This window comes from Vigna umbellata, chromosome 10 (genome assembly GCF_029865625.1).
Source record: "Vigna umbellata cultivar VRB3 chromosome 10, Vumbellata_1.0, whole genome shotgun sequence".
NCBI lineage: Eukaryota > Viridiplantae > Streptophyta > Magnoliopsida > Fabales > Fabaceae > Vigna > Vigna umbellata.
Genome location: NC_142174.1, coordinates 9578722 through 9605680, shown reverse-complemented (window position 1 = coordinate 9605680; position 26959 = coordinate 9578722). Strand labels below are relative to the sequence as shown.

The window sequence follows — 26959 nt, the reverse complement described above, 5'->3', positions numbered from 1 at the left end:
CTCTCTGTTAAGTTTGTCCTACGTATGTTTCAACTTAAATTTAGAACAATAATGATATTTTTTTAATGAAATATCCTTTTTAAAAAAGTTATCAGAAAATGATTATATTATTTATTAAAAATAGACCTATAAATACACATAATTGTCTGAGTGTGCGTTTTCTAAAAAAAAGTATTAATAATATTCGAAATATATTAGGATTTTTTCTGCCAGTTAGGAAACCTAATGATGCAATACATTTAACTGTACATGAAAATTTAAAGTAAAACGAAAAACACAAGCACAATGCTCCTTAGCTGTTAACGATTACATTTTTAACATAAAATTCTAAAGGGAATTCTACTTTAATGAAACATTTTACTGTCCAAAAATCAGCGTTAGAAGTAAAAATTACACATAATTTTACTTAAAATAAAAAGTTAAACAAAATTATTTAATGGATTATTTTTTTAATTGAAAAATCAATAACTTTACTTTCTATGATATGTAAAAGTAATTATCAAATATTTTTTAATTGTTCTCCTTAAGAGCTATTAATGAGTCTATTATAAATATTTATAAAATGTTAGTATTATATGTTTTTTTAAAGAAAACCTTTTACTTTTGATTCCTTCATTTAATGGATAGCAAAAGTCAATTTTTTTTAATAATCGGAGTTGGAGAAATTTACATAACTTGCAAACAGCCCTGCTGCTTATTTTCCTAGCAAGCCATTGTGGAATTTTGGTTAGAAAAACTCTGTAGTCTGACCAACTCTTCTATGAATTAACACGATATTCATAAGTTTGGAAAATGACAACATGGCGTTTAACTGACACCTCTTTCAACCTGTCATTTGTTAACTATTAATCGTTAATTATACTCTAATAAACTAAGTTCCAAGTAATGTTTATGGCATGCTATTTCATAACTTGACAAAGAATTAATAATTTGAAATTTGGCTGATAAGCACAAAATAAATAAAAAATGTATCATGACTACAACAATAATAATTCCTTTTTTTTAAGAAATCATAATAGCACTTCTTACTGGTTTTCATTTCTTTCTATCCATCTTTTTCTTATACCTCATCATCAATATTTTCAATTAATTGTTTCTGTTTTATGTGGTGTTTTTATCCCAGAACATCTACAATGGGAGTAATCTTTTCCTCAAAACTACACGTAATTATGTATGTAGGAAAGTCTGGTCTCTTTTTCTTAATTAAGTATGTATTTTACATGCAAAAAACTCCTAAAAGTAATACATAGCCATTAGTACAGTAAACACGAGGTTTTACTGGGGTAATATATCTGACATGGTTAAGAAATTGACTGAGCATTCTTGTGAATCTGAGTCATTAGCATGGAATCTCCCTACAGAGAAAGGTGGTTTTTCTGGATGACCAAGCGTAGCTGATTCATTCTTCAGCATCATCACAACAGAAGACATGGTTGGTCTATCATATGCATCCTCTTGAACACACAGTAGTCCAATCTGCATGTATCTCAAAAACTCATCTCCAGGGCATGAATCACACAACAAGGAATCACTTAGTTCTATACCCTTTCCTTCATTCCATAGACTCCATGCCTGCAATGCAAAGTTCACAAGTAATTCAATGAATAATGGTCACAACACGTTTAGTAAGTTCAGAATCTGACACAGTCACATACATATGACAGAAGGCTAGGAGTGTTTTTAGAGTGATAGAAACCCGCGTTACGTTTCCCTGTAATGATCTCAAGCAATAGTACACCAAACCCAAACACATCAGATTTTATGGAATATAATCCCTCCATTGCATACTCTGGAGCCATATACCCACTGCAATTTGGAAATACAGCTACTGTTAAGGATGTCAATATACCTATAAAGGAGAAACGTTGATGCTGAAAAAGGTTTCTTACTATGTGCCAACTATTGTAGCAGTGTTAGCTTCACCTTCATTTCCTGAAAATATCCTTGCCATTCCAAAGTCTGAGATCTTTGCATTCATGTCATGGTCCAACAATACATTACTTGCTTTTAGGTCTCTATGAATCACTTTCAGTCGAGAATCTTCGTGAAGATAAAGTATCCCTCTTGCTATTCCATTTATGATATTGAGGCGTTTGCTCCAATCCAGTTGTGCACGTTGCATTGGATCTATCCATATTCCAACCATCCAATAAAAATGAAAATATGCAGTAAGATGAATGCTACAATCAACCTATTTTCTGTTTGTTTAATTTACTCTACTGTAATTGGTCGCTTTGAAAAAATATACTTACCAAAGAGTACGACATCAAGACTACCATTGGGTAAAAATTCATACACAAGAAGCTTCTCCTCTCCATCTACACAAAATCCAAGAAGTTTTACAAGATTTTTGTGTTGAAGTTTCATTATCAGAAGAACCTCGTTTATGAATTCCTCTGAGCCTTGTTCAGAGCAAGCTGACAACCTCTTGATTGCTACTTCTTGGCCATCACCAAGTTTCCCCTAACAAACAATATAATAAGATCTGTCTGAACTTTCCTATGATAAAATTAATATTCAAGCAGGAAGGAATGAACTTTGTATAACCTTGAATTCTATTTACCTTGTAAACAGGGCCAAAGCCACCTTGTCCAAGCTTATTCAAATCAGAAAAATTATTGGTAGCCACTCGAAGAGATCCAAGATTGATGTTATGATTTTCTATTTCATTTTTACCTAAAGACAAGAATCAAATAAGTTGCTAAAAGGAAAGAGTTCACAAGCTTAACATACTTTCATATTGCAACTTACCATGCCGATGTCTTTTATTCCTGAAAAGGTACAGTCCGAAAATGAAAAATACTATGACCAAGCCTACCATAACTGCAATTCCAGCAATCATCCATGTTTTGCTTGACTTATCTGCATAAAGAATCAACCCAATGCTGATTTTAATTGTTGCAGTTTATAATATGCTTAAGACCACATGTTAAAACCAGAGAGTGACTTGAATTGCTTACTTTTGCTTTCTTTCTTGCCATTTGAAGAATCTGTTGGTCCTGTGACACCATTATAAAATGCATAAAATTCATACCTTAAATAACAGCTACGGCTCAGAACTCTGGCCCCGATGGAGGCATAGCAACAACTTGGTATATCTCCAATGGCACTTTGTAGGCAGCTATTACAATCATTTGCAGCTAAATCTCTGGTGCACTGCACTAAGGCAAATATTGTTTGATCTCCAAAGGGGACATCTCCAGTAGCATACATGTTAGCCGAAACATGAAAAGATGCTACCTTAGTAAGATTCCTTAGTGTCTCATTCACAGCAGACTCAAACTTCTTTGGCTCTGTAAGATTCTGTACATTATCTAAGCCAATGTTTCCCGTGACATTCAAACTACCCAGGAAATTAATGTTGGAATAACGCAACTGACACAACTCTTCCCACACAATTGCTTCTTTTGCTTGAGGACACAGTTTGACAATTTCCTCTGTAACTGTGGCGATGCATTTCTGGCAATTATCATTTGAAATATAGTCGAGGCACATGTAGAGGCCATAAACTCTGTCAGAGGCAATCCCATAAGAAGTATTATAGAATTTGGAGTCTGAAGCATTGGAGGATAAAGATGAAAGCAGGTTGTTTAAATTGTTTTCAAAGGAACCGCCATTTACATAGCTGCCGCTTGAAGAACAAATATTATACGGAGGATCGCCAAATACAACATCTGAAAACAAAGCAAAAGTGCAAAGAAGCAGCAATTGAATGGGTTTGGAATGCATTAGAGAAAAAATGAATTTTTCCCTTCCGATTGGCGATGATAATTTAGAAGTTGGCAGTACTATTTCAATACTTGCACTTCCAGTATTACCTATGCAGTAACAGAGGTTACAATTTCTCAGAAGCTCCTAAGAAGGTGATTCATTGAAATTGGTCAAACCAAATAATAACTATCGGCAATGGTACAAGGTTGGACTTCAACCAAAATATAATTTACAATTACAGGAAAACACTTCAGAGTTTATTTGTTCTACGTCAGTGAGGAAATTAAGATATTCTGAGTTTAAAACGTTAAGTAATATCCAAATTTCAGAGTTGACTAAATGAAAACTGAAGAACTATTTTTTATTGACCCTGAAAATTAGGTTTACAAGGTTCAATCAATTTGTCAGATAATGACGCGCTTATACTAAATTAAATAACATTTGATTCCATACATGATAGATCAGAAAAAGATGCACTGACAGTGAGATGAGGAAAACAAATTGGTAATTGGTTTGAGAACATAGTTCACCAGAACAGAGTGGTCGCCGAATGCATTTGATAGAACAGTACCAGCTGCTACAGTGTTCATACTTGTTTCCTTTGTTTCTTTCCTGCCAACATATTATATAGATAGATTAAAAGAAAAAAAACTAATATGAGGGGATAAGTTTCTAACACAATACAAGATTAAAATAGTTATTAAAAAATTAAATTTTGTACTTTTTTTAAAATAGAAAAGAATAGAAAATAAATAAGGATAATTTAAACGAAGGTAAAAAAAATTTATGTAAATAAAAATCTTTCTTTTTTATATTTATTTGATATTATCTTTTGTTATTTTTTTGCTTTTTTTCAATAAAATATAAAAATTCATCATTTTATTTTTATATCAAATGAATATAAAAATATGTCTTATTTAATTTTAACTTACTCTATTATAATTTTAACATTGTTAGTTGTAACCTTTTTTACTTATTTTTAAAGGAGAAGGCCAGTCATACTTTTTTTTTAATTTTAAGAAATAAGTAATTTAATTTCATAATAAAAAATCAAGATAATTAAGTTATCATCCCTTCCAATTCTAACTTATGCAAAATAATATATTTTTAAAAACAACTCATGCTAATATAATTTTTTTGTGTTTTAAAATTTTTACTTAATCTGAACTCATCAACCAACATGGTTTTGGTATGAATGGAATTAGATGTGTACTTTTCGAGTTTTAGATTCAAACATTATTGAAGAAAAACAAGATTTCAAAATTACGGGTTCATCAATTTCTTTAATAGAGGTTAGTCTCCACTAAAGTCAACAAATATTTTGAATTAATATTATAATCACATACAAAATTCAACTCATTCTAAAACTAATAACTTTTAGCGTTCATTGCATGTGACAATTATTAAAACGAGTAAAATAATTAAGTATCTTATATATTTAGAATATTTAAATTTGTATAGCTTACATCCATTTTAAATTTTAGAAATTTTTCAACTTTTCAATTATTGACTAATGAACCATTTATCAATTTTAAATTTTATTTTGAGTTGGGTATAAGAATGAAGATGTCTTTGTACTCATTTTAGTACTAGTACATGTTTTTGTTTTAAATTATTAAAACATATTTAATTTATTCTTTAAATTAAAAAGTTTATTATAATTTTTTACTTTCAGTTTTTTATAACTTAATTTTAAGGAACACTTTTTATTATTTTTTTATAACTATTTAATTTTTATTTAGTTGTTCTTTGATATTTTAGTTTAAAATTTATATAATCATAATGTTTTTTTTTTCCTGATATTTAAATTTATACGTGTATCATTCTAATATTAAATATGTGATAATATCATGTATTTTTTATTATGGTTTTTATTTTTTTCTAAATACTTTTAGTTAACATCTAAAATAATAAGAAAGTACGCAGGACTCTATCCTAGATGAGATGGAATAAAAACAAATATGGATTAAACATGAGATCGGATCGGATCGGATCGGATCACCCGCATATTTGAGTCTCCAAATTGGTCGGAGCTCCATCCACCTTGTAACGAACCCTTGTTCTGGTTGCTGTCTAGGTGCGAAGCCAAATGAATCATGCGATGACTATGGCTGGAAGGAGGTTATTTGCCTTTGCTTGTTCCGCTTCAACCCCTTTTTCTCAATCTCAATCGAAATATAAACTTCCAACGTATTTTTGCTTTCCTCGGTTTTTCTGCTTCTCCAGGTGAATGATCATCACATATATTTCTTAATATATTTTCTGTTTCATCTTTTCAATATATTTTACAGTTGTCTTGTGTTTCAAGATTAGAGGATGATTCTTTTGGTGATAAATTTCTTAAATGGCATAATGGTGGTGGCACTTTCCACGAGTCAGCTTGCATCGACTCCACAGCACTTGTAGAGGTTGGCGCTGTAGTTCATTCAGAATCTGTTGTTGGCCCAAATGTTCGTATAGGTTCTGGAACTATTGTTGGACCTTCTGTTACCATTGCTCATTCAACTAAGATAGGGTACACGTTCCTTTCTCTGTGTCACAGACCTATGCAACTTTTGTTCCATCGGTATCATTATTTGATAATCGTTTCATTTTCGCTTTAAACTTTTTATTAGCTTGGTTGCTTCTCTTTAATATTGCTTGTGTCCTTTAATTTGTAATAGACTTGGATGCTTGTTTAGCTATTACTTGGTAGATTTATACTATACAATGGAAGCATATTTTGATATGGTGTTATAGAAGGTAGAAGTTGATTCTTAACAGTACCAATATGATGCTATTGTTGCTTTGATGCATTAAATGTACACTGCTTCATTATGTTCTGACTTGGAAAGTCAATGATTTGAATTGATTGGTAAAGGTTATACATTTATAACTCAAATTTGAAAGATATTTTCTTCCTTTATTGAGGTTCATGTCCGTGCTTACGTCTAATCAGTTGTTTATATGGATTTTTAAATCACAGTTATGTTAGTCATATCTGATGCAAAATAACTTGTATTTGTAAATCTGATGTGGTTTTGATACTTGTATACTTTTCCAGGTATAATGTCTCACTTAGTAATTGCTGTATAGGTGATTCATGTGTAGTCCATAACGGCGTCTGCATTGGTCAAGATGGTAAAGCTGGACTTCTTAACCTCCTTGTCTGTATACTTAAAGAAAGAATAACAGTCCTAGTATGAACCTTACCTCATTGCGTGAAGCAATTATAATATATTTAGTTCAAAGATATTTTACCTTTTTCTGAGGATGATGCTTAATTTTGAATAGCCGGTACTTGCATATTTTAAGTAAACTAATTTAATGTGGGACATGTCTTTTGTAAGATCAGTTTATATGTGATGATATTGATGCATTTGAGTTGTAGGATTTGGATTTTACGTTGATGATGACGGTAACATGATAAAAAAGCCTCAGGTTGGTTGTATGTCAGTCTTACTGTGATTGATTTTAAATTCTGTATATTGACAAGGGCTTTCGAAAACTATATTCTTACATATCTAACATTCACCTTGCTTAGTTTGACCTAGACATAATAATTAATTTGACATTTTGTTGCTAAATCTGTCAGACATTGAATGTAATAATAGGGAACAATGTGGAAATTGGTTCAAATACATGCATTGACAGAGGCAGGTTAGTGATTTAACGATTTTATTTTTTTGCTTAATCATGTGACAAATGTGTTCTGCTTTTATTTTTATTTTTTCTCACTTGCTTTTGTTTATGCAGCTGGCGAGATACAGTTATTGGGGACAATTCAAAGATAGATAATTTAGTTCAGGTTAACATTTAGGTTTTTCTTAATTATTAATTGAAAGAACGAGAATTTCTCTTTTGTTCTGATTGGTTCTGCAGATTGGCCATAATGTAGTAATTGGGAAGAATTGTTTGCTTTGTGGACAAGTTGGGATTGCAGGTTCAGCAACGTATGTCATCTTCATTCATTTTTGTTTTGCACTTTGGTTTTGTTGTTGTGGTTAAATTCATTTTGTATTGGAATTAAATTTCTAGATGAGACTTTTGAATTTATTCTGAGTTACAAATTTGGTACTCTGGTGTGTGTCAGCATAGGAGATTATGTGACTATGGGAGGAAGGGTAGCAGTGCGAGATCATGTATCTATCATATCAAAGGTATGTATTTGTTTCCTGGTCTCACAATGCTAACCTTTCATAGCCTCGGTGCATTGAGGATGGCTTGCGATTAGTTATTAGTGAATGAATAAATGGATATCATGTGTATGTTACGAGACCAATTCTATCCTCAATCAATTAGCTAGATAGGTTTTGGAAAGTAGTAGAGTAGAAGTTTTCAAAGACAATGGGAATACATACAATGCGAGTTGGTTATCTGAACTCATATATCCTGTTCTGTCATCTGAGTATTCTATGAGGAGCATAATTTGCAACTGCATGGTACTCACTACTCAACGCAACCTGAAATTCTTTGCTTTCTAGACTAAGTCATTTGGTAGTGCTAATGTGGGAAGGGGGAAGGAAATGAGTATAAATCGTGTGGTTGGGTTGGAGTTATATTTGAAAGAAAGAGGAGAAAGAAAGTATGGTTCTCATGGCCGCCTTTCCACTTATAAGTGCAAAAAAATGCATGGAAGCTGGACTGAAGTGTTTTTAGACCATGATCGGTTATGAACACCCATAAGTGATTATGGGTCTATCTTTTAATTCTTCTGTTTTTTTTATTATTATAATAATAATAAATAATTAAAAGTAATAGTATCAATAATAAATAATCCACAAATTTAATCGTAAATAAAAATATTTTTCTTTCCACTTATTCATTCTAAACCAAATAATGTTTTATTCTCATTTCTTATCTATATCTTTCTTTTTTTTGTTCCTTCTATTTTTTTTTCTATACTAAAGGGATGATAAATATTAATCAACTATTTGATTGCAATAAATATAAATTCAGTTGCTGTTGGTTTATTTTTACTTTTAGGAAATTGGGAGCTCGTGGTTTAGTAGAAATATCTGATTACGCTGCATTTGCAGGTTCGCCTTGCAGCTGCAAGTGTTGTCACCAAGGACATCAAAGAGCCTGGGGACTATGGTGGCTTTCCAGCTGTAATGATTTAACACACTGAAGTTTAGAATATGGTGTGTTTATTTCCTGTTCGGTATATATAAAAGTGACTTCATTTGCTGCTTTACAGGTTCCAATTCACCAATGGCGCAGGCAAGTTGCCAGTAGATGTCAGACTCGGGTGAGGAGTCCTTGAAGTCGGCAAATGTTATTTTGATAGGTAGTTAGTGGAGTTTGAATACTCTCCTCAAGAAGAACTTTTGGTTGTGATTTCGGATAGATTTTTGTTCATTTGGAGAACTGTAAGATTACATAAAATAAATTCTGAAATCAATATGTAGTTTCATTAACACACCATTACATGTGTACATATTACTAGAGATTTAAACATGTACAAGTACCTAATACTTTGTTTTCTGTCTCCAATATACTACAGATATTATGATCTAGAGAAAACCTTACTTCTACTTAACCACATCAATCCCAAACCCATCAGATACTAAAGTTATTCTTGTTTCTGCTTACACCCGCGGTGGAAGCAAGCATCTTGTAGGTGTCGTAGTATCAGTGCCAAAATTTGGACTTCCCCAGTTTATTGGAATTGCGGTGAAGTGGGTACTTTTTCTTCTTACTTGAGAGCTTCCCGTTGGATTCAATTGGTAGAATACCTTTGAGGTGTAATCCGTGGAACTTGCTCTTTATTCCCCATGTCTTGTATCGATATTTTGTCATCAAAGCCACTTTTAACTCTGCTGTTGTGTTTGAGATAGCATTCAAGAGAGGCTTGAATGGTCGAGGTTTGGCATTAACAGTGTTAGATACATCCCGGGTGTTCTTAGTTGCTTGATGGAAAGCATCTATAGTTGTCTGCCCCACCTCATCCTCTTGCTCCCCATATAAGAAACTTAGTATTGTGTCTTCATAGTAAATGCTTGAGTCCTTGTTGGGGTTCTCTATTTCAAGATTGTAAAAGATGGTACCATTTTCATTTGAATTGGAGGGCTTCTCTACGGAGATGAACAAAATAGAGTAGGAGGGACTCTTGGGTCTTATGGCCAGCCATAAGAACAGAACAATAAGGCCTAACACGCCTATCACTTTTAAAAACCATTTGTAGAAACTCATGTCTTCACACATCCTTGAGAAAAATGTCTGATTGTTAATTTTCATTAGATTGGTGAATGTGCAGCAGGTTATGGTAGTTAAAGGATGTGAAGGGGTTGGCATGTGCTGTTGAGTATGAACGAGGGAAGAATATATGCATTTCTTAAAATGACTAATACGTCACAGTCAGAAATTGCTACCTTCAGGTGATCCAACCTTCATATAGAGAATATTATGTTGTTCTGAACACCCTTGATCTGATGAATGTGTCCGAATCAACACAAGATTATAGTTTTGTGTGATGTGTTCTGTGTTGATTATAGTCTTTTGACTATTGTTATCAGTAGTGTACAGTACAAGAAGTATGATATGATACTCCACAATATCAGGTCCACGTGTAATAGTAAAAGTGAGAAAATATAAGTAAGAAATGAAAAGAAAAAATTGCAAAATTAGTATTGATAATCAATTATGAAAAATAATTTGATTAACATGTAATAATAAGGATGTTGATAATTAAATATGTATTTAATTGACAATTAGATCATTTTTCACATTAAATTTTCTCACTTTGTTTGACGCTGCTAAACAATTACTATTTTTACATGAAAAGTGTTCATCGTGATGCTCTTAAAATATTGGACAGTGTTATTATTTTATATGAGAAATAAGTTATACAAATATTGTGCAAAAAAGTTTTTTCTTAATTTGTTTTTTTACAATCATGTCAAGTTTATTTATAGCAAAGGAATGAGTAAGTTATCATTCAAATTTTTCTTCAATTTAACGAAAAAAATTCTATATTGATTAGATATGGAGATACATATAGATAATACTTTATTTTTTAATTGAATATAAAAATAAAATGAGTATGTATATATTTGTGTTGTCTTTTGTTTTAATACCAATTTCTCATCTATCATCATTCTCATTCCTAGGTACAACTTTTATTAAAGTATAATGATACTTTGACAACATTTTTTTGACAACATTTTAACACTGTCTACGTGTCATTCCGTGATTGGTCCAAAATTATTCCACAATCAATAATAATAATCATAAACACCAATATAGACCAATCACAGAATGATACGTAGACCGTGTTAAAATGTTGTCAAAAAAATGTTGTCAAAGTATCATTATCCTTTATTAAATGTCAACAACAAAAGTTATTATTGTATAAATATTTCAAAATAGGATGAATACGGATTAATAAGTAAAAAATGAAAATAAAAATATCAATACATGTTACTTAAAAATAGGTTAAAACCTAATAATTAAAGAGAAATTAATATGAATTTTTTGTATTATCTAATAACTTAAATGAGTTTTAGTATTTAAATTGAACGAAGACCAATATAGTTATTACTTTTATTCACACTCGTACAGAATTAATAATTTTTTTTCTAAGGACAAGTTAAAACAATGATCATAAGAACAAATTTATTTCTAATATATAGTTCTTGCATTTATAATTTATAATAGGAATTGTAATTAGATACGAGATTAATTGTTTGTATCCACGTAGTGTTAACACTATGATGGGTTTATATTATAAATAGATAATTTTGAAGTATATATTTGTACTAAAATAAATTAATGCTACTTTTGATAGAATTGTGGAAATAGATTCTACTTAATTACTTCCCTTGAGTTTTGAAAATTTAAAGTTGGTTTAAGTTAATTTTGATGACCTAAATTTTTATTGATCCAAAACTTACCAATTTGAGAGTTAGAGTTTATTTATTATTATTATTATTATTATTATATTATTATTATTATTATCATTATATTATTATTATTATTATTATTATTATTATTATTATTATTATCTTCTACAAATAGAAACTTATAAATTAATATTTCACAACTGTGATGATATATTTGAAGGTTAATATTTTAAGTATATTGGTATTTGTTCTTAATTTCTAATACTTATTTATTATTAAACTTAATACTTTTTTTATTATTCTACACTTTTTCTTAAATACAAATAACATTCAAATTGTATTTTTTTTATCTTGTTTTATAGCAATTAAAAGCAGCAGCGTAAAATAATATTTTAATAATCTTTATTTTCGATGTATTAAAAATAGTTTATCGTACGTGAGTTACTCCATTTAATCTCAAATCTTTGTAGATTAATTAGGTTAAGAAATATTTTCAACCCACACGGAACAGATTTAAATTCACTTAAATAATTTAAAATCGTAATCATTTACTGTGAAATCTCACTGGTCAAAACCTAAAGGAAATCTCAATGAACTATATTTTTATTACATTACTATCATAATGGTGAGAAAACACCTGTATTACTTATGTGTGTTTACATCATGGTTATAAAAAATAAAAAATAATAATTATAAAAATACACATAAATAAAATTTATGATTTTATTATAGAAAATTTATATCTATTTAATTTTATTATAAATAACTATTTTAGTTTTAAAAAATAATTAACTTAAAAGCAGTTGAAGTGAAAATAGTTATATTTTAAAAAATAATTATTTTAATTAAATAAAAATACTTACTAAAAGAAAAATTAGAAAATAAATATATTCACAAAAATGATAAAATTATATATATAATTATATATAAAGATGACACTCTTCCGTGTTTTATTTTTTTATTTTAATTTTATCTTTTTAATTATTATTTAAATATCATTTTAATTTAAATAATTATTTATAATAAAAAAATATTTTCCAATTTTATCATTTTTAATTTAAATAGTTACTCGTTATAAAGAATTATTTAATCTTTTATTATTATAACTATTTTTTTAATTTAAAATTTATAATAAAAAATTATCATGCAATATTATTTATAATATTTTTTATTCAATAATTAAAATTTATTTTATCTATATTTATAATTATAGATACATTTTTATTTTCTAATTTTATTCTTTTAATTACAACTTTTAAAATTTAAATAATTTATAAATATTTAAAAAAATAAGAAAACAGGATATAATACTTATGTTTACACTGATAATTATAACTTATAAATAATCATAATAGATTAAATATAATCCTTATGTTAATAATAAAATTTAAATAATCATAATAGATTAAATATACAAATAAAAATGAAATACATTAATGTCACCTTCCGAAAATAACACAAAGAAGTTTTGTTTTTTTATCAGGACTGTACTGAAAAAACACATAACTTAAAATACAAAGAGCTTAACAATTATTTTTTATTTACTACCTCATCAAAAATAAACTTAATAAATTATTGTAAATTTATATGTATATATGCATTTTCCTTTTTATTGTTAAAACTTATTCTCTTAAAAAGGTTATTAATATTATTAAGAATAATATTTTTAGTATATTCATTTATGCAATAGCATCCTCGTCACAACATTTATTGAAAACTGACACCATTAATAAGTATTTATTAGATTTGTATAGTAAGTATCTATTTAGGTCTAAAAAATTGTAGTTTTTCTGGTAAATTAATTCTTGAATAATTTTATTGATATAAAATGCTATATTAAATGTTTTTTGTTTATTATAAAATTAATTTTCATATAAATTAAAATGAACATGTTTTAGGTTAAAATATCTTCAAAGATTATTTTTAACTACTTTTCCTTTTATTTTTAATTAATTTTTAATATTTAAAAATTATCAAGAAAAAACTTGTCTCAGCATCATAAATGATCATAAATAGTCATAAATATAAAATTTAATTATATAATTCAAAACATTGCTAATTATGATTTAAACGTATAATACAATTTAAGTGTTTATATTTTTATTATATATTTAAATATATAAATTTTATATATTTCACCGAGGATAATTCTTGTAAAATTTATATATCTGAAATATTTTCCACGGGATTTACTTATCTGTAAGGGAGACAATGAAGCTCATGGTATCATTTTCGGAAAGTTTACTCTTATATTATAAATTAGTGTTTCAATACTATATTATATTTTTTTAAAAGAAGAAAATAAAATGTAATTTAAATGTTTATAAATAAAAGAAAAGAGATATATAAGGAAGAATATAAAATATATAATCAAAGAAAAAATAAAATACAAATGGTTGACTAAATTTGTTTATCAAACAAGTTTAATTTCATTAATCTTCTATGGATAAGGTCTAATAGAGACAAAGTCAACAATATCCTCATAATCTAATCTTTTATAAGTTATAAATGATAAAAAATAAATAATAATTTTTAGTTTATTAAAATAATAAATTAAAAGTTAGGATTAGTTAAATACGAAATTAAGAAAAACAATAAGAAATTAGTAATTGAGCAAATGGCATGAGACTTGAAAGCTTGAAAAACTTGAAAAACAGAGAACAAAAAGAAGGCTCAAACCAAACCCAATATCATGGCTCTCATGCTCTCTCTCTGTTTCTATCTCTGTTTCTCTCTCATACATACACTCTTTCATTTCACACATTTCTTTCTTCCTTCCCAACATAAGTTAGCATCACCATCCTTCTAAGCACAACAAACACTTTCTTCTTTCTCTCTCTGTCAATTTCTCTGTTCATCTCATTTCCATAAGAAAACAGGATCCATTCTTCAAGACAAGACCCAGATGAAGAGCACGCCACGTTAGCCTCTGTAAGTGGGTTTTCTTTTCTTCGTTAATTAATTCTTGGGGTTTTTTGTTTCCATAACCAATGAAATGGGCTAATTCAGTGCAGATTTACGGTTCACGGGTCATCTTCTAATTGGTGTTTATTAAGTGTTATTTTATTATTATTATTAATAATATATACTTTTGACTCCAATCAGGTATATCCTGTGCTATCTCCCAATCCCTACGCAAGAACATACTTACTCCTTCAATTTTCTTTCTTCTCTTGGGAAACTGATGGAGATGGCGGAAATCCCGAAGTTGGTAAGAATAGGTTTACTTCTTCTCTGTTCAATCTTATTGGTTTGTGACAGTTTCATTTTACTAGTTTTGCATTGAGTTTCTCAGGATTTGTCATCATCTTCTTACGAGGATTTGATTTCGGAAGAGAAAAACAGAGGAAGCGCATTTCGGTACAGTGCCGAGAAAGGCGATAGCTTTGTGATTGATATGGATGCCTTTTCTTCCGCCAACCACAAAGATCCCACCAATGCAAATTCGAAAATTACGGTATCTCTCTTCTCTCAGAAACGGCTTAATTTACACTTCTTTTATTTCTTGAACTTTCAACTTAGATACAAAACAGGGTGTTCTGTTTGTTGCTGGAACTAATAATAATACATAATTTAAAGCCAGAAAGATTATTTGTTGTGCATTTTTGGAACATTAGGCTTCTTAATAATAAACGGTGGCATTATTAGGGGTTGAAGTGAGAGGAAAAAGAATAACAACAAGCTATCAATGACTCATTAAACTTTTGCGGCCATAGGATGAATGTCTCTCTCAATCATTATTTAGTTTTTAGCTATGGTTTTGAACATTACTTATTCCTAGGCTATTTAGTTTAACCATTTTTCACTTTATTGTGCCCTGTGATTCGTTTATTTGTATCACCATTAACAGAGGAAAGAGGTGAAATAAAAATTTTAAAACGAAGAGAGAAGTTACTTCTCTGAATTGAATGCCTGCAGTTGGAAACTGCATCTTGTTATCCCTAAGTTCTGTAATTTTCTGAGCTGTGTTTTCTTTATTTCCGTTAGCCTGTTACTGGATTTGACTAGCCAGTTTATTTAAGGAATAAATAAATAATGTGTGATGTTTGATAGGAAGAAAGGTGATGCAAAATAATTTTAATTTTTTTATTTATTTTATGTGTTTTTTTATTTTCTAATGAATTAATTAAATATAAAGATTTTAAAATATTTTTTCTGTTTCTCGTTTGCTTTTAGTTTACTAAACAACTCAACATTCTTAGTCTATTTTTCTTTTTTCTATTTTCTTATAGTCATACATAATCTTTAATACCGGACTAACAAATATTTTGTTGAGAAAAATAATGCTGAAATTATTGAAAATTATCGTTAAAGCATTAATAATATATTTTAGTCTTAATCAGTAATTTAATTAATATATTTAGAATTATAATTTATTTATTTTTATATTTATTTATTTAATTAAATTTTAATATTTTTTAAATATAATGAATTTAATGTTTATATTAAATTGACATTAATGCTACTCGATTTGAAAGACACGTGTGTCCAAATCTATAAGATATTTCATGTCAAACCACAAGTGTTCAAACAGACAAAAAACCAAATTAACTTATTTAAAAATATTAAAAGTAAAAAAAATATAAAAATCAAATTACTAATTAAATTATATTTTAATATATTTTTTTAACAATTTTAACCAGTATTAAATAAGAATTACCAAAAGCACTGTATTCACTCTCATTCAGTTCCAGATCAATGGTATGAGAAAATAGGTCCCACTTAAAATACTTTCATTCAAATCTCTATCTTGGCATGCCATGTATCCAAAAGGAAAGAAGGACACTTTTTTATTTCAGGCATAATATGCGTATGGAACGAACTATCTTCTGAAGACCACTTCTGCAATGGTTTTATTACTTTTAAATTTAGTTTATGTTAATATTTTATTGTTTGAACTCTCAAAAAAGTCGCAGAGGAGTCTTTCCAGGAAGGGATCCCTGCGTTTGGGTGACAGGAAGGTGAAGAGCAGTGCTACACTTTATGAAAAGGATACCGTTCCCACCATATGCCCACCAAAAGGTCACATTGCTCTTCCAAAACTCACATTCTTATTCATCTTATTATTTTACTCCAACATAAATATATTAAGATCCATATTCTTTTATTAACGTAGATTGAACGATCCCATCACTCAGGATTTCTTTTTATTTCCATCTGCTGTGTATCTTTGGTCCAACAGAATTTTAATACAATTATCTACACGTTTGTTTGTTTCCATTATCTGGCCCTTGTGGACGTGGCTCATCAGTATAGAATCTGGATTTGTTTATACGCAGGTAGGACACAGGTGACATATTGAAATGTCTCCTCCATACCTTGGTTTATGTACGTAAATGATATATTATATTTCATTACCAACCTGTACCTATGTCATGACAAGATGGGTGTCCCCTGATTGTTAAGTCTTTACTGAATTATGATGTGTATTATTATTCTTTCAAGTCATTATAACTAGGTTTTGGACTCACATTCAAACACAAACGTGACCTGTAAATTAAGTTTTATGAGGATGTTGCCATTGTTTGACCTGGTTGCTGTTCACTGGTAGTTGAAGATTAGTTAGGATGGTTTTATTTTTATCCTTCTTTCAGAAGGCCTATTTCAAAGGGCTACCCACTCCGTGAACCTGTCGCTGTAATGGAACATTTTACCTGTGTGAAATGGAGTCCTTGGTCAATCCTAGTAGAACTGAAAGGGAAATTGGTTGGGGGGAATCAATTTGGTACAAGTACAATACAATGGCATGTTTGTTGTTTATGGCTACCCCACATTTTGGGGCCACAAGAATTGGCATTATCTGAAGTTTGAACAACTTAGGAGCATACAAATCCTTATACTAATTATGGTTGTGGATATCATTGATCTGTATATATAGGTACACTTGTTGGGCCTTGCACGCTCGAAAAGACAGCGGGGATGGCATTAGGGTCGATGGATCATTCTATCAACCCACTCGTCTATCAGCAGATTACTATGACAACCAACAACATCGTTGGTAACCCCACAGAAAACAAATGTAGTATAACTCGGAGAAATAGTTTCAGACGACCTTCTTCATGGGCCCTCGATCCTAAAAGGGTTCTCCTTTTCTTTGCCACCGTGTATGATTCAACTCCCTTGTTTTAATATTTAATAATCAGATCCATTACCTTGGCTTCTACTTTGTCTTTTGCCGTGAATTGCTCAGTTGATGGATGCTTGAAATTGCAGGTCTAGCATGGGAACAATGTTGCTGATATACTTCATTCTCTCCAGCAGTAAGCAAAGTCCAGATGAATATGGTGGTGATTGGAAGCAGTGACTGAAAGTACCTCTAATCAGGGAAACGATGGAAAGAAAGGAGAGAAGACAAAACTTAGGAGTTAAAAAGAAAAAAAGTGTAGAAGTAACAAAAGCTAACCTAATTTAGCCAGCCTGATGTCAGAGTCAGTTAAAATCTGCTTCTCGGCATCATCTCTTTGGAAACTACAAACAGGAGATAAATACGAAAGACATAATTTACTCGTCCGAGTGAAGGAATCTTTCATTTTTTTAATGTAAATGGAAGACAAACGATCACATGGAGGACATGGCTCTTTATAATCTGTATGTTGCGTGATCGCAGGGTTTGGTGGAGTATCATAGAGTCACATTTTACTATTTCTTGCTCCCCTCTATCTTTCTGTTCTGGTTTCCTCTTATTTATATTTATATATATATATATATATTTATGTGAGTTTTCATGTGAGCAGAGGGTTAAAGGGTAGGGGAAAGAGAGCCAATGGCAGGAGATGTGCATATGATGCCATGGTGTTTGGCTGTGGGCAGTAGACACCAACGCATTTAGATGCCTGCTTAGGCTAATGGAATCCACAGCTCCATTCATTAATACTTCAGTTTTTTTTCCACTTATCTCTTATAGGCATGTCAAATCATCTTCCATATCATCATTTTTTTTTCTACCAACAGGAATTTCTAATAAAAGACTAATTGTTCATAGCATGATGGAAAAAGAACTTTATTTAAGAAAAAAAGCTCTCTTTCTTTTTCTTTCGTGGAGTGGAATATATAGTTTTTGGCAAACACAAAACTACTGTTTTCTTAAACTAAGAAAGACAGGAGACAGGAGGCAATAAGTTGTTCTGGTTGATTAAAACCAATACTAACATAAATGTTAACAAAATCCACAATAAAAGGATAGATGACAGAAACAAAAATTCATTTTTTCTTAATTGAAACTAAAATTACAAAGAAAAAAAATAGTTATTTTTTGTCAGTGAATATATAAAACTAATTATTGTAATTTGGAAGTAGAAGATGACCACAAAAGGCACGTTATTTAGTTGGGGTGGGTGGTATCTCCCAAGAAAGAATAGTGAGCACTCTGAGAGATTCAAAGTGCATGTTCATCTAAGTTATGAGAGCGGTCAATGTTCACCTTGTGATATAGATTGATATAACTCCACACGGAGTGGTAGAAAACGGAGAACTATGGTGCTTGACATAAGTGGAGCTTGCACTTATGCTTCTGCTCATCTTTCATTAATCCATATTTATGCTACATTCTACCATTAATCAAACCCATTTTAAATTTACAGAGTGGAAGCACCTCAAAATTAAAGATACTTCTCCACCACCACCATCAAATGCTTCTTGCACCCATGCTCAATTTGCCTGACATTTGTTTTACCTTAAAGAGATCTTGATATCCGTAAACAGATTTTCACATCCGTAAAAGGTTATGTCTTTTAATTTTTTTTATTAATTTAGTTTATTGTTTTATATTTTAGATTTTATTTTAATAATGTGTTTTATTTGTATATATAAAAAATAAAAAATTTTAAATACTCTATAAATTAATTTAAAATATAATAAATTAATAAACTAAAAACTAAAAAACACGTTGGCCACATCCGTCATATCCATTTAACTAATCAAATAAAAAATATTTAAATAGTCAATTAAATAATAATACATAATTAAAGTAAAAGAAAAATCAATTTAATTAAATTAATAATTATTATTTTGTTAAATAAAATAAAATTCATTTATATATAATTACGTAATATATTATAAAAAAAATTAAATACTCTATAATTAATTTAAAATATAATATTTTAATAAACTAAAAACTAAAAAAAAACTTGAACAACATATCCGTTAATGAATATGAGATATCCGTTTAACATAATTAAATAAAAAATAATATAATTTAATTAAATTAATAATAATTATTTAATTAAATAAAATAAAATTAATTTACATATAATTATGTAATAAATTAAAAAAATTAAATAATATCTATATATTAATTTAAAATACAATAAATTAATAAACTAAAAATTATAAAAATACATAAATCATCCGTCCGTTGAAGAAAAGAAGTGAAAGTGTAAAATTTTTTAAAATATAAAAAATAATTTTGAAATTTAAAAAAAAATGTGACAGTGCAGCAAACCATATGGGATAGTATAGGGAATAACCCTCAAATGTCAACTTTGCAAAAATAAGTGGCCCAACAGGATTCTAGGCCATATGATCAGTCCATATGTCTTTAAAATCATGTTATTGGGTCGGCCGTATTAAATGAAACATGTTTCAAAACAAAAATTTTGAAAGATTTTTACCCTCCACCTCTAATAATTTCATCTGCATCTTCAAAAATTTTAAAATTCTAAAACTGCTCTCTATCATTCAAGAAACCCTAACTCCACTTTTTTTGTGTTTAATTGAATTTCAAAATCTGATAGAAAAAATTTTCTTCATCAGAATTCGAAATCTAACAAAGAAAATGTAACTCTTAAGATTATTTCTGAAAATTGGAAATGCAGATGAAATGTTTAGAGGCGTAGGATGAAACAGTCATTCCGAAAACATAAATACGTTTGAGAAAAAACTCTCTTTAAGTGTTTTTTTTTTTTGCATTTCTCTTCTTCACATGGAATGTTCTCAAGCTTTTTTCTTCTTTCTCTGAACCGATATTAATGGTAGAAGCAGTCTTAGCTATAACAGTCAGAGTAGCTACTAACATATATACAAATAGACCTTATTGAGGATAAAACAAAATTGTCCTTAAAATATACTATACTTTTTCATAACATATGTTATACAAAAACTACTTAATATATAATGATTTGTGTTGAGACCACTCATTTAAAGAACATATTTTCTAGAATTTAATGAGCAAGTTCATTCAATTTAAACCAACCTTTTATAGCACTGTTTTTTTTTCTTGTCCTATCTTTCAAAATTATTGGCAATTAATTTTAAATTTTTTAATCAACTTTAGAAAATTATTGGCAAGTGAAGTTTCAAAACTAATAGTGTGAATATTCATATATAAGATATCATTTTAAATGCCAAATTCTCAAACATTTCTGTATTAAGAATAATGAAAATTATATTAAATGACTATATCTTGTGGTAGGATAACAACTATTTAAGAAAGTAATTCGATAGTGAAACATGCTATTCTGACAAGTAATTTTAGAATAAATTGATATTTGAATACTTGTGAGAGTGTTTTTATTATTTAAATTGTATAATTTCAATATTAAAAAATACGAACTTAAATTTCTTTCCTACCTTCTCACATTTATGTTTCTTCTCTTACATTAAGTATATTTAAAACTATTTAATGTTCAATGAAAATCATTTTTAAGTAAAAATTAAATTTTTATAATAGTAGAAATTATATTGCTCTATCTAGACTAAGAATTTTATATGGAAAAAGTAGGAATTAATTTATTAAAGAAATTAAAATAAATAAAATTTAAATAAGTGCAATTTAAACTTTTTATCTTTTCTTGAAATTTTATCGATAAAATATATCCTTAAAACGTTATCCGTAAAATTCATCTGCAATTACTAAGTTATATTATTGAAATAACGAATAGCACGTATTAACTTGCAGATGTAAATACAGTTATCAAAATATTTAATTAAATTTTAAGTTTTTTTAACTGTTTTTAATTTAATTATTAAAAAATTATTTCTATTATTATATTTTGTAATTGACTGTATTATATTTGATTTTATTATTAATTGTTATTTTTCACTTTCATTATTTACGTATCCCTCCATTGAAAAAAAAAACACTTTAATCTGTCCACCAACTTTTACATGTAGTATTTCAAAACAAAGATGTTATTAATAATGAAAACATAACGATAATGCAAAATAAGTACGTATTTGGTTTATAAACACGTATGATTTTCGGAATTTGAATACATAGAAATTGTAATTGTGGTATATATATTACAGGTAGCAGACATAATGAGACAGCATCAAACATGGAGACTGAAACCAGCTACCATGCTGACACACTCTGCAAAATTTTTATTGCTAACGCAAACCTACATTCATCTCCCTCTCTTCAACCTTCTTCACTCTTATATTCAGTAACGTAACCTACAATATCTTTCATAATCATTCATAATTACGTGCTTCCTATATGTTCGAACTTCCTTCGTGTGTGAGAAATCTGGGCAGGCCTATTTTGGAACCCAGCTTCTGAACATCATCCCGAACTTGTTTTCTATACTCACGAAAGCTGAATTTCCTGTAAATAGACGGCTCTCTGCAACTCTCTATCACGGTGTCGTTTGAAGGGCACAAGAAATACGCCATGGAGAACCTCTCTAGTTTCGGGTTCGTCATAACGCGATGCTCAACGCTCTTGTACACTCCGTTGCTCCATGCCTATACACACACCAGAGGCCAACGTTAACCAAAACCAGTAACGTTCAGTCGAGACCAAACAATATCAAAACTGTACGAGAATAATTAAAAAAAAAAAAACATACCTGGAACAAGTCGCCGATGTTGATTATAAGAGCATCGGGGTTTGGTTTAACTGCGATCCATTTTCTGTCTTTGACCAACTGCAAACCCCCAACCTGATCCTGATGTAGTATGGTGAGAAAGTCACTATCGGTGTGTGGCATCAGACCGTGAATCCCAAAAGCTGTAGGGCACGGGGGATATCGATTCAGTCGAAGATAGCATGTGTTGGGCAAACAATTCTCCTTAAAGAAACTTGTCCTGTGACCCATTTTCTCCGCCAGTATGTCGGCTAATGTTTGTGCAAGCCTCGAAACTGTTGTAGCAAACTGTTCAATTGTCCAACTGCATCCAAATCAATTCATTAATCAGGCTTAATTCATTTATTACACTCTGAATCTTAAAAGTTATAACAATATATCTTATATAGTATTGTTTTAATTCCACTTTTTCTTTGTTTGTGGGGTCAAGAATTTAGGTGAATGCTGTCGTCAGTCTTTCATGACTGTAGAGTTTTCTGCTGCAGCTGATTGGCAACATTCACGTGAGACACTGCGGAATGTGTTGGTCAGGGAACCATAAAAGTAGCAGCCATGTGCACATATACCAAAATTGTGTGAACAAGTTCGCGGCAAGGAAGAAAGCAATGTCTGGGTCATGTGGATTTACATTGTAGATAATTATAAAAAATGCATGGAACAGATTAAGAACAGTAATAAAGCAAGTCAACACATTACAGAACTGGACAGCTTTAAGGGTGCCCTATGTGATGGCGGTGGCGGAAGAAGTTGACAAAACAGAAATTCGACCTTTGTAAAATCTAGGCTTTGCTTTGCTTTGCTCAGTGAAACGCTAATAGAAGATCTTCTGCTCTCTTTGAGAATGACACTTTAACACAGGTTTGAAAGAGGCCAAATGAAAATATCAGCTTTTGTTTATGAAAAATCTCAAAAGAGAACAAGCTATATAGGTCTTGATATGTGCAAACTTCATTCACACCAAATAAATTCTCACTGCTGTTCATACAACATGCAATTCAGGTTTTACAAGAAAAAATTAAATAATAAAATTTGGATCTGTCGTAAGTTAAGCATATTAAACAACATGTGTAGTCACAATCCTAAAAAATTTCATTGATTCACTTTATTTGAAAACAGATTGTTGTTCTCCCATAAAAGAATTCACATAACCCGATTAACTGCATACTGTACATTACTATGAATTAAACATGTATAGAATAGAACAGCTTCTGCAAAAAGTGAAATTTACATATTTGGATTGATATTAGGTATAAGGACGGTAAGATTAATGAATGAATGGGTTATAGAAGTGAGTATAGTGAGTGAAGAGACGTACCTGAGAGAGTTTGATCCAGATGATCCTAGTATATCGGTAAGAGGAATATGAAACGCTTCCGACCAAGATAACTGTCTAATGCATGTGGCAGTGGGGGCTCCCCAACGGTAACTTCCGGCGGAGAAGTTCAAGAACTTGTCTTCTTTGGTCTTCTTTTCAAAGGGTTGCCTGAAGACTTTCTCTTGCTCACATCTCAACCTGCTGAAAATATGACTGGAAATACCATGGTTCACCACCTGGAAGAAACCCCACTCTTTTGAAGCCCTAGCAATGTGGGACTTGCACTCTTCTCTCACAGTCTCGTCACTGTCCTCCAAGCGGCTGAGATCGATGACCGGAAGCTCGCATTCCTCGGCAGCCACCAGGAGATCGCTATCAAACCCATTATTCTCTTGAATGGTGTTTCGGGTCTTGTCATATAGGATCTTGTATGCTTCATGAAAGGGTGGGTCCGAAACGGAATCCATTCTGATAGAAAAGGTGAGAAGGGGATGTCAAAAGAAAAAGTAAACGAGTGGAGGGTTTCTCTGATGAACACCACAAACGGATAAAGACAGGTGATTTTTGGTTGCTTTCTACTTTTCTGTTTATTTCGCCTTCGATCAAAACGCTTTACACTTTGGAGACAAAGCAAAGCTTCATGTCTTTTTCTTCAGACAGATCCATTCATTTACTTTATTCTTATATCTTCTCTTTCACACTGCCAAATTCAAACTCAATACATATCAAAAATTCTAACCCACGGATATAATCGTATTTAGGATCATCGATTAATTTGTTCTAACCCTGACGGACCTCTTCAAGTCTATTCCAATTTACTTTATCTTCTCACTAACTTCTTTAAATTCATAAATGAAGCAACCATTATACCCATTGCAGGATTGTGTTTGTTTCCTCATTAATAAATGTAATACACTTTCATATAAATATATTTTTATATATATTAGTATAACCCTTGTAATAACTATTGGGTTTACATATTCTTTTAACATCTCCTATTTTATGCACAATTTTTCTTCTTCTTTTATTGCTTTTACACATCTTTTTCATGCATTCATACTCTTTCAATCATTAATGAATATGTTTCTCTGTCTCTCTTTCTTCAGACTAAAAAAATTCTTTATTTAAAAAAGAAATACCTAGGAATATATTCAATTCAAATGAGCATATGCTCAATTAAGTGGTGATGCCGGTACAGTACAAGATTCCTTGCATTTAAAAAGTAATTGCAAGGTTCTACCGTCATCATCCAAGGATCTTAATTACATTCTTTAGTTAGATTTTATTTTATTATTCAATATAAATGATTTATTTTTATAACTAAGATTTCATCCTAGAATCTACCCTCTCCTTTGGAAGGCCACGGAGACCCACTTTTAGCGCGTAGAATCCGTATATATATATATATATATATATATATATATATATATATATATATATATATATATATATATATATATATATATATATATATATATATATATATATATATATATATATATATATATATATAGTGGGGTTGGTTTTACAACCAAGGCTCTCACTTTCAAAAAATATCTGTAGGTTTTCAAAAGGAAAAAAAAAATCTCTTTTAATAATTTCTTTTTGACAAATTTTTTATGACAACGTACGTGATAACTATGATTGATCCGTTTTAAGTATAAAGATCAATAAAATAGTAACAGATACTCTGTTGTTAAAAAATTATTAAAATATAATGAAACTTGACAAAATTAAGTAGACATTATATTTTCCCGAAAAAATTGAAGAAATAAAAACCCTTTTAACAGCCATTTTTTCTGATTTGCATGGTCCAATTTCCAAAAGAGGCAACTACAACGAAACAGACTAATATTTAATGTGTGGTGGCTTGAAAATAGCAAAATTTGAGACAGGTGTATTTTGTATCTAAGCTAGGAATAAAAGATTTGCGTCTCCATGGAAGCGTTAAAAAGAAACTTGGACAAGGCACGGTAACATCAAACCTCTCTCTTTGTGTTTATAATCAATGGATTCGGATTTTTCCATAACATGTTAAATTATTGGCTAAGTGGAAATGTCTGTTTTTATCAAATATATATTATCGCTCACTCCGCTTGGGTTTGTTTATATATATATATATATATAAACCAGATAACCCATGGTAGCAGTAATGGACCACTCTTCATCCATGCCCAAAATATATAATTCCTTGTAAGAACAAGACAACGATAATGATGAAAAGTGTTAATCGGTCAAAAAGAACATAACTTTTTGCAGATGAAGTAAGAAAACTTTGTTCTTTTTTTCACACACCGTATCTACGAATACACACATCAGATACGATTACTAATTACGTCTTACTTCTAAGTTAGTCAATTGACAGATTCACGTGGTCCCGTCTAAGTAGATTTATCGGTCAGACTTAGGTAGTCAAGAATTGTTGCTCCATCCGTTGACTTTCGACTTTAAAAGTTTTATCAATTGTAGGTCAGGTTGAAGATTTTAATCAAAATAATATCAAACTAAATTAGATACCTGGTTTAGGATTTATAATTAGAAGCTATATATCAGCTGAGACCTAAATCTGTTTACTTTATCATGTTTTTGCTAACATTGCAAGTTCCATGAGATGTGCCGGACTGCTGCATTAATGTCAGAGGTTCTGCAGACAAGTTCTAAGGAGCATGTGATACCCAAGTACACCCTACGATGAATTGTGACGAAAAGCTGGTAGAAAATAAATGTTTTTACATGCATGACGACGTCTAGAGTTTCAGATATGTCATACAAATAATTAAATAAATTGACACTAACATGCTGAGCGAGAATTTGAACACGTGAATGACAGAAACATGTTATATAAATACTTTGTTCTGCAGTGTGACATAGTAATTAGAAAAGAAAGTTGAAGTAGAAAAAAGATGAAGAAGGAGGGGTTACTTACAGAAGAAGAATAGTACGTATGAGTAAATAAAGCTCCGTTTGAGTGTGTGAGGAAGAATGTGGTATGAGAATTGGTGGAGAAGGTGATAATTTATAGGCAACAAGTGTATCAATTATTGTGAAGATTAATGTGACGGAAACTTAGATGATTGAAAGCCTATGCTGAAGAGAAGACCACGCGGCTCGTGGCTCCATCAGAGAAAATATATCTATTGTCTGCCTCTCTTTTATTTTTTCTCCTTTTCCATTTATGTATAACTATAGAACATGCGAACTTACTTCATTTGAAGAGTACACAAAAGTAAAGAAACATTCAAGAATTGAAAGGATCCTATGGGTCACAAGTCGGTCGACCTGCATCTTCTCCTGCCCCACCAGTT

At 30.1% G+C, this 26959-nt stretch overlaps 5 protein-coding genes across 9 annotated transcripts; 2 read left to right on the top strand and 3 right to left on the bottom strand.

Moving 5' to 3' along the window:
* Positions 1–1174: 1174 nt before the first annotated feature.
* LOC148191843 (cysteine-rich receptor-like protein kinase 10) lies at positions 1175–4315 on the bottom strand. Of its 2 annotated transcripts, XM_088100261.1 has the most exons (8): positions 4193–4315; positions 2961–3674; positions 2752–2862; positions 2564–2676; positions 2253–2463; positions 1890–2127; positions 1656–1806; positions 1175–1572 (listed from the first exon to the last, which is right to left on the bottom strand). In XM_088100261.1, exons 1-8 carry the CDS (start codon positions 4299–4301, stop codon positions 1276–1278), a joined length of 1944 nt encoding a protein of 647 aa, XP_087956387.1. In that variant the 5' UTR covers positions 4302–4315; the 3' UTR covers positions 1175–1275. The 2 variants fall into 2 exon arrangements, with proteins under 2 accessions (XP_087956387.1, XP_087956388.1); XM_088100262.1 differs by lacking the exon at positions 4193–4315 and having other exon boundaries at positions 2961–3841.
* Positions 4316–5700: 1385 nt separating this feature from the next.
* Positions 5701–9181, top strand: LOC124820138 (putative UDP-3-O-acylglucosamine N-acyltransferase 2, mitochondrial). Its single transcript, XM_088100264.1, has 10 exons — positions 5701–5937; positions 6020–6226; positions 6755–6831; positions 7082–7131; positions 7286–7350; positions 7447–7498; positions 7573–7643; positions 7784–7850; positions 8730–8801; positions 8891–9181. The coding sequence occupies exons 1-10, from the start codon at positions 5801–5803 to the stop codon at positions 8954–8956; spliced, it is 864 nt and encodes a 287-aa protein (XP_087956390.1). The 5' UTR covers positions 5701–5800; the 3' UTR covers positions 8957–9181.
* A 108-nt stretch (positions 9182–9289) lies between these two features.
* On the bottom strand, positions 9290–10027 carry LOC148191842 (protein NDR1-like). Its single transcript, XM_088100265.1, has one exon. It carries the CDS (start codon positions 9985–9987, stop codon positions 9325–9327), a length of 663 nt encoding a protein of 220 aa, XP_087956391.1. The 5' UTR covers positions 9988–10027; the 3' UTR covers positions 9290–9324.
* Positions 10028–14203: 4176 nt separating this feature from the next.
* LOC148191841 (uncharacterized) lies at positions 14204–18176 on the top strand. Of its 2 annotated transcripts, none has more exons than XM_088100176.1 (6): positions 14204–14465; positions 14640–14745; positions 14830–14991; positions 16451–16556; positions 17413–17638; positions 17748–18176. In XM_088100176.1, exons 2-6 carry the CDS (start codon positions 14719–14721, stop codon positions 17836–17838), a joined length of 612 nt encoding a protein of 203 aa, XP_087956302.1. In that variant the 5' UTR covers positions 14204–14465; positions 14640–14718; the 3' UTR covers positions 17839–18176. The 2 variants fall into 2 exon arrangements, with proteins under 2 accessions (XP_087956302.1, XP_087956301.1); XM_088100175.1 differs by having other exon boundaries at positions 14205–14465; positions 16445–16556.
* A 3470-nt stretch (positions 18177–21646) lies between these two features.
* Positions 21647–26737, bottom strand: LOC148191840 (gibberellin 2-beta-dioxygenase 8-like). Of its 3 annotated transcripts, none has more exons than XM_088099862.1 (4): positions 26581–26737; positions 23655–24122; positions 22322–22643; positions 21647–22217 (listed from the first exon to the last, which is right to left on the bottom strand). In XM_088099862.1, exons 2-4 carry the CDS (start codon positions 24119–24121, stop codon positions 21966–21968), a joined length of 1041 nt encoding a protein of 346 aa, XP_087955988.1. In that variant the 5' UTR covers position 24122; positions 26581–26737; the 3' UTR covers positions 21647–21965. The 3 variants fall into 3 exon arrangements, with proteins under 3 accessions (XP_087955988.1, XP_087955990.1, XP_087955991.1); XM_088099864.1 differs by having other exon boundaries at positions 23655–24354; positions 26581–26731; XM_088099865.1 differs by lacking the exon at positions 26581–26737 and adding an exon at positions 26172–26543.
* Between the last annotated feature and the right edge of the window lie 222 nt (positions 26738–26959).